General features: G+C 41.3%; 1 protein-coding gene across 1 annotated transcript in view; it reads right to left on the reverse strand.

Annotated features, from left to right (window-relative positions):
* camkmt (calmodulin-lysine N-methyltransferase) overlaps positions 1 to 8,380 on the reverse strand; it is a 110,162-nt gene that overhangs the window by 33,094 nt on the left and 68,688 nt on the right. The window contains exons 4-5 of the mRNA XM_032541921.1: positions 3,447 to 3,507; positions 2,098 to 2,149 (exon numbers count right to left, since the gene is read on the reverse strand). Coding sequence (XP_032397812.1) covers positions 2,098 to 2,149; positions 3,447 to 3,507 — 113 coding nt within the window. The remainder of the gene's footprint in view (positions 1 to 2,097; positions 2,150 to 3,446; positions 3,508 to 8,380) is intronic.

The following is an 8,380-nucleotide window of genomic DNA, read 5'->3' on the forward strand; positions in this document are numbered from 1 at the left end:
TCATTTCTATCCACTATAATAAAGGCCCAATAAAACAATCTTTTAAAAAAAGTACTTGCACTATGATACGGCTGAGTGCAGAGTATGATATTCCCACTGCTGATGGTTTGGACTGTTTGAAAAGATCCTGATGCCAATATTGCATGTTTTTATGTAACGTAGTGAGGAGTTTAACAACTGTTGGAAAGGAATGTGAACGCAGAGTCGGATATTCAATGTCATCTTTGATTTCTTCCAGTAACTGTAATATGGCATGGCTGCTTATTCTGTAATGCTTAATGATTGAACTGAAAAAGTGTGATATTGTGGCAAAAATCCTTTCAACTTGGCTCCTTGGCCGGTCTTCATCTTGCTCGGATTACTGCTGCCATTTCACCAGGAGGCAAATGCATGGAAACCCGCTTGCAGCTGGTTTAGACCTGCTTTTAAGAGGCAGAGAATTTTCTGTCACTGTCACGGGAGGTTTTTGTACATATCACGGAATACGTCATTTTAATACGCAATTTGCCATTTTCAGCGCCTGCGACAGGCAGTCTGCGCTTTTACCTCTGTGCGGCCTGTTTGCATATACCTTGCGATGCTTTTACGCGGATGTTGCAAAACAAATAAAGTGGGCACAAAAGCGTTAGTACATCTGGTCCTGAGAGTAAAAACACTAGCGTCAAACACCAATACAAAAATAAAAAACTTTTAACAGTTTGAACAACTGAAGTGACTTCATACTAATTAATAGTTTCTTAAAGATACAATATAGATTTAATACTTTTCACGTAAGGTAAACAGGAAGGAATGACAATCAGCAGTTTGCTTCAATATAGTATTTTGTCTCAAGTAATTTATGGAATTACTGGAAAAAAACTAAAGGTGCATAACAGTAACAAAGGATAGTGACTAATCCTGTCTCTCGCCAGCATCATGCAGCAAGTTTTCTTCATCACATTGGATGTCTGCATCATCTCTAAATACTAATCCATTAGTTATTGAGAAACAGTAAGAATGCAGTTTTACTATAGTAAAGATATAGTGTTTTTCACATTTTTTATAGCTTTGTATGTAACCTCAGACATCTTACCTGGACATATTGGTATCATTGCTCTTTTACCTGCTTCTCTCAAACGGTACAGTGTATAATTGTTTAATTCTTATTTGGTGTTTATATACACAAAAAGGCTTTCTGAGCTTTCTCTATATACATACCATATGTTCACTTACTAGTCTAAAACAAGACACCTGCTTAGGCTTTGAGCTAAAATTGCAATCAGCAGTGTTTGATAGGCACCAGACTGAAATCTACTCTGTTTTGAATGTGTGGTTAACAGTTGTGACAGCAGTGTGTTAGCATCTGAACAAAGTGCTGTAAATCCAGTGTTGTGCAGGTTGTGGTTAAGTCATGGGATAAGTGTGTGGAGTCTTGAAAACTGCGTTCAAGCAATGAAAAACGAACTAGCATGAATTGCTGCTGTGCAGACTGTAGTTAGAGTTTTGCGTACGTTCCTCCAGTTGTGCCCACTGTCCAAAAAAAACTAAAAACAACGTTTTTAAAAGGTCAGGGTTGTTGGAATCTTTTGAAAACACTGATTGCCAGAAGTAGGTACTTGAAACGACTGTGGTTAGGTTGTACTCATTTAGGAGTTTTCTGGATTCCCATTAATTGTTCAGAAATGCAGGAGCTGTTTTCAGCAGTAATACACATTGTTAATGATAATTTAACCACAAACCTGGGAGACTTAAGATGTGTACACCCAGGATTTTAGAAGTCATTCAACAAGTGAGGTGTTGACATGTGATCTACTTTTGATTTAATAATATGGGTAAAAAGTGTGCATGCATACACTTGAGAAGGTACAAAAACACACATAGGCACACAAGTGAATGATATGTATATTAATAGGTATGGATACTGTGTGCCCATGCTGTTTATTTATTGATTGGAAAGGTTCAATTTCATTAGAGAAGCAAAGCCAATACTCCCACAGATATCTTTGTATCTGTGTGCGTGTGTGCGTGTGTGTGTGTGTGTGTGTGTGTGTGTGTGTGTGTGTGTGGTGTGTGGGTGTGTGTGTGTAGGTGCGTGCGTGCGTGTGTGTGTTCACTTACCATGAGCCCAGCAAGACAAGTCATACCTCCTCCTAACTCACACACTGCACCCCTGGGAAACAGAGAGAGTGAGAGTGAATAGAGGGAGTGATATCACATTGCTGAGCCAAAACCTAGCAGTTTAGCACTAACACAACACACACACACACACACACACACACAGTACAGTAGATGTCATCGTACAAACACATACACACATAAACACAGCAGGGAAAGAAATATCAATTGAACCATCAACCTGAAAGCTGAATACTGAACATTGAGAAGCACAAGTTCAATCAGCGGGAATCTGAAACCACCACACACACACACAACACACACACACACACACACACACACACACACACACACACACACACACACACACACAGTCCTGTCACTTGCATGCTCATTCAACCCCTCTCTCCATCCTTTTCCTCCTTTCATCTCCCCTTCCCCTCCATCTCTTCCCCTGTCCTCTTTCATCCCTCTCTGCCTCCCTCCCTCTCCTGCTGACCTTCAGTACGCTGCTCTGATCAATACCCCTCTCTTCCTTGCCCCCCGCCTCTTGAATGTTAAAACAGGAAATCAAAGGGTGACGTTCCACCTTGAGTGGAAATCAAAGGTGCCTGGGTGCTTTTCAGCCCTGTGCCGCAGGGCAGGCCAGTGCTCAGCAGATGAGAGCAGGGGAAAGAGCAACACAGCATGGCATGGAAAGGTACAGAATGACACCAAGTTTCAGGCGTTTACTGCAAGTCCGGGTCAGATTTCAATTAGAGGGATTCAACAGCCTTTTCTACTGTTCCACAATCTGTTATTACAACAAATGCAATGTTTTCAACATGTTTGTGCAGGACGAATAATGTTTCTCTTACTTATTTGTGTTATAAAGTGATTTCCTTTCATGCTTTTGTGTCAATCAAATCAAACATGGTAAAAAGAGGGTCATGAAATGCTGCCATATCCTACTGAGTCTCAATATCAACACTATTTTAAAGAAAACTTCAATGCCGATATTTGACTGGAAAAATAGTTTTTTAATCAATTGAAAGTCACAAAATGAAAAAAAGAGCACTGTGAAAGGTTTTGTCACAATTGAAGGTTTTGTCACAATCTCGATGACTGGCTTTTTTCCTGTATAGCTAACCTAGAGCTAATAACTGCTGCGTGAGCTTCTAACTTCTAATTGAAGCTGTGTGTGACCTTCTTACTGAACTACTTTAGTTTCCTCAAATAAAAACTCAAACTCAAATAAAAAAAATGAAAATAACTAAAAATTACAACCACAGCTGTTAGTCCTTGTTTTCTTGGTAAAACAGTTGAGTCTTTTGACGATGGAGTGAGCAGATTTAAAGAGTGGGATAACTCACATGAACATGTGACGTTTCTGCAGACAGTAATGAGCCATCACCTCTTCAGACGGCCACACACCTAAATCAGAGAGAGACCAAGAGAGTGTCAGAGACTCAATAATTAACTGATGATTATCCATTTCAGCGACAGATCTTTATTTGCAGGCATTTATAGCATCACTAATGTGACAAAGTGCTTTGATTTCAGTTCCTCAACATCAAAATACCTTAATATTGATATAGAAACAATGAGACTGCAGTGGAACATAATTGAATGCATTGTATTTTCCAGTCTGTGTTCATTTGCTTCTCTTGTGGTTTCCACCTTGCCTGTGATCCAAGGCTTCTCTGTCTCTGTTTGTCCGTCTGTCTATCCTAAATCCCTGCAACACACTGTGTATGCAAGTGTGTGTGTGTGTGTGTGTGTGTGTGTGTGTGTGTGTGTGTGTGTGTGTGTGTGTGTGAGAGAAACGGGGTCCGGTGGGTGATAATCACAGTGTGCAGGCCTGTCTGGCTTATCACCTACTGACAGCCCTTCTCCTTCTGCCGTGCATGTAACACACACTAACTCACACCCACTTGCACACTTTGTGCTATTCTCCCTCTCTCTCAACACATACATATACATATACACACACACACACACACAGACAAACACACACATTGGCAGTAAAAGAAGTAAACATTCATTTGAATAAAACTTCAGCTTTTTCGCTTCTGGCTTTGAACAAGAAGGTTCGGCTTGGTGCCGTGAATGTGTGTTTGTGTGCATCCGTGTGTCTGCATGTGTTTATATGAAGGAGTTGTTGAGAAACGAGAAGGAGGGGATATAGAATGAGTTGAAGAAAGCAAGCGAGGGAGGGAGACAGAGATGGAAAATGAGTGAGGTAACGAGAAAAAACTGGCGAGGGTGGCAGGGTAAGAGGAGGAGAGAGAAAAGGTGGTAGTCGATATAATAAGCAGCTTACAGGCGGTCTCTCTTCATCTCATGGGGCAGACATCACTGCTCTTTCCCTCTCTGGGTCTATTGCTCTCGCTCTCTCTCTTTCTCTCTTTCCCCTTGCTCCGGTCTGCCAAGATTAGCTCAAGCAAGCAGGATTTAATAATGCCTATTGATAAAATGTCCAAATATTCCTTTTCCCCATTAGAAAAAAAAAACACGCATTTAAGACTTGGCCGACAGCGCGCACCCACACACACACACACACACACACACACACACACACACACACACACACAAATACAATGCTATACTGTGTGTCTAGAGAGTGTCAAGACATGCAAGACTTAAAAAAGGTGACATTTTAAATTTAATCTGTTATTCCCCTTCAGCCAGGCACTTGTCACACAGCACAGTACGGAAAACTTTATACTGTCAAATGGCACATCAGTCAGTACAACGGTTTAGTGTATGTAGTCGCTGGAAACTACCTAATATCTTGTATTGTATTCTTTATAAATATATATTTCATTCTCAATGAGTACATGTTTAAAAGATAAGGCTAGTGTTATTCTATTTAATTTGAATTGGAAACAAATCCCATTGAAAGTTCAAGACAACAATGAATTAGTCCATCTATTAAGACTTTCTCAACCTTTTCTGTCTGGGACTATTTTCAACTGTGAATTAATAAACAACTGGTGCAATATGAGTATGTATGGCAGCAGAACGGTGCATTGGAGATTGACTGAAAATAAACAACAGTGCAGTGCACCAAGTGCTACGGTGTGGCCCACCGTTGGACTATGCAAGTGATTTGGTGGTGATAAGAATACCTGTGATTGATCTAAACACATATAAAAAGTAAGCCAGCACAATAAAGGAAATGTCATGTACTGGTGAATTTAATGAATACTTATTGTTGCATTTATTAGGACAATTTATTGTGATATAGATTTATAAATTTATTGGATTTATAAATCCAAGTGGGATTTAGGCCTTGACTGTAGGTAGAGAACAAAGCATGATGTGCAAAGTTTGTCACCTCCATGAATAAAAGGCAGTAATTACATTCAATTCCAGTATTTACCAGGCAGGCAGGAACAAATGGTTATAAGCCCTGTTCTGATGCAGGACTGAGCATAGACACTGGAGCAACCGGAGCAGGTCTATGTGTGGGGGTATTGTGTGTCTTCAACGGCATCCTAATTCTCCCCTTTCCACTTTGACCCCTCCCTTGACATGAAACGTAATGGTGTGCCACCACACACCTCTGCCCCGTGAAATGACAGTTTAGCCCTTCCTGTCTGTGTCCACAGATGTGTGTCACCATAACACTTGACATCGAGGGCCACCCAGAACATCTTGGGCAGATGAACAGTAGAGGGTGGTAACGCAACATTAAACTGTGTTATCTGCCACTCTACAGCACAAGCAGAAGAAGAAAAATGATGCCCCCCACACCCTCATCAGCAGCTCCATTTGGTTTTCATTCTGCTGTTGACCTCTGATCATGTGCAAAAGTCATAAGTGGCATCTAATTGGGTAGTGGAGTAAGTTAGTATAACACCATCCATCACTGAAGATGAAGGTGTTAGGGGGAGAATTCACACAAAGGGTTGTTTCTTTTGAGGTGGGAACACATCCCTAAAGGGATTGTAAATATGTAAGTGTTAAACCAAGATGCCTCGAGGCCATGTGTGATTATGAAATCATGAACTATAACACAAGATAACACTGTGCTAAGAATTTGGTACAGTAATAATAATATAGTACAGTAATAACTGACCAATAATGCAATAAGTTGGAAATCTAATATTTATCACCATGTTTTCATTCCCTCTCCTGAGGGCCTGTTCCTGTCCACTAACTGGTGTGCACACCCCCAGATTAACTTTCTTTAAGTCAAAGTTATGTGCCTGTTTGTGTGCATGTGTGTGAGAGAGAGAAAGACAGACAGCTCTAAGTAATAAAGCTTTGTAAAGCATATGTGAATCTGATGATTAATCCCTAACTCCAATAACATTAATAGCCCACGGTGATAGGAACACTGTGTGTGTGTGTGTGTGTGTGTGTGTGTGTGTGTGTGTGTGTGTGTCTCCGAGGCCGAAGTGCACTGTAGGAAATGAAGAGATCAGGAGTAGAGAGCAGATTACTCTTCCTGAGGATAATGAAATTATTTCTCACCTTCAATTACTAGATGAGGAAAGGAAGTAGTGTAGGTGTGTGTATATGTGTATCAGCCCAGTACTTTATCATCCAATGGCACTAAACCTTGTCAATGGTGTTATCCCGAAAACCTTATGCAAAGTCTTTTAACTTATGGTATGGACTAATATGTGATGAAGACTTGCAGGGTGAACACAAAACAACTGAATACTGTACAAGGCGTGAGTATTGCAGTATTACATTCTTGGTGTGATTTATAAACTCAGACACAATGTAAACAGCACAGCAGGAGGTGGGAGGTTTTCTGGACCAATCAGATGTCTGGGTTGCAGCTACCCTTTGAATCTACTGTGTAAAGTCATGGTCCTAAACCCTCCACGTCCTTAGTGACCTGGTGACGACCCTGGGAACTCTTAACGACTTATGGCAGAGCTAATCTGGCCTCAGTAGCTGTCAGTAAGCCCATGCACAGAGATGGATTTATCCATCCATCCCTCCGTTTTCTGCTGCTCATCCAGGTTTGGGCCATGGGGGCAACAGGCTAAGAAAGGTAACCTGGCCATCAGGGTATCCTTTCCCCCTACCCACATCCTCCCTGGCCTTTTAATGCCCTGGGATCAGACAGCCGAGAGTGAATTAGCTAAAGGCCTATTTCAAATATCTGAAGGGAATCCAGGTACTGAATAGGGGGACACAAGCTAAAATTACTTACCAGCTAAGCCAAGCTAAGCTAACAGTGCATGGGATAAGGCTGTTACTATGTCTATGTGTTACTCAGTACCAATAATTAATTACACACAGCATGAACACTTTCATTTGAGAGATCAAAGGACCTGCTTGAACGAGCTTGTGCTGAAAGCAATGTCGATTGCGGTTTTTCAGACAGTTTAAATGTCTACAAAGTTAAAGCACTAGTCCAAATGTTAAATAGTCCAAATGCTGAAAGACAGACGGTCTGAAAGACAGACATATTCTAAATTATCTCTGACAACGATCCCAAAGGTCATTTAACATATAAGACCAGCAGATCGCCATTGGGATTGCTTTCAAATTTAATGACATGCATTACTGATGTCGGCTGCTGTATTTACAGTGACACTGGAGGGTTCTGAGATATGAGGTGTGGGACAACAGTTACAAAGCAAGAGATTTAACTCTGTTTCTTTTTAACTTTAGAAAATGAAATGTCTGTGTTTTGCATTTCTTTCAGACACAGGTCTCATGCTGACAGTATGCTGCTGTATAGTGATAAAGAAAAGATGAGTAAAGATGAGTAGGATGAGTAAAAGAAGAGACAGAGGACAGCTAGGAAGACAAGAAGGAGGAGGGAGATGTTAAGAGTGGAGAGGACCGCAAACAGTGTGGAAGAGGAGAAGGGGAACAATTTGAGTGCAGAGAAGCAGTAAGATGGTAGAGAGGAAAAGTGAGGGGAGATGCGGTTAGAGGGAGGAAGTCAAGCAGGATGGAGGTGAAAGTAAAATGAAAGATGGGGCTCATAAGATGGGTTGAGGAATGACAGCAAGAGGAGAAAGAAAAGGGGGGGCAGAGATGAAGAAGCTGAAGAGGAGCAAAAATGAGGTACGGATAGTGAGCAGGAGGAAGAGGAGCAATGGGAATGAAAGGAGGAATAGGAGGAAGGGAGGTGAGGAGGACAGGCAAAAAATAGAGTAAGGAAGGAGAGAGAGAGAGAGAGGTGTCAAGATGGGGTTAAGTGGTCCATGATGTTGCTTTGAGCACGCACACGCACGTGCCTCTATCACTATTACATAGTGATACACACACCAACACACCTATCTGTTGGTTTCTTTCTCTCTCTCACACTCACACACTCACACACACACAC

This window comes from Etheostoma spectabile, chromosome 17 (assembly GCF_008692095.1).
Source record: "Etheostoma spectabile isolate EspeVRDwgs_2016 chromosome 17, UIUC_Espe_1.0, whole genome shotgun sequence".
Taxonomy (NCBI): Eukaryota; Metazoa; Chordata; class Actinopteri; order Perciformes; family Percidae; genus Etheostoma; species Etheostoma spectabile.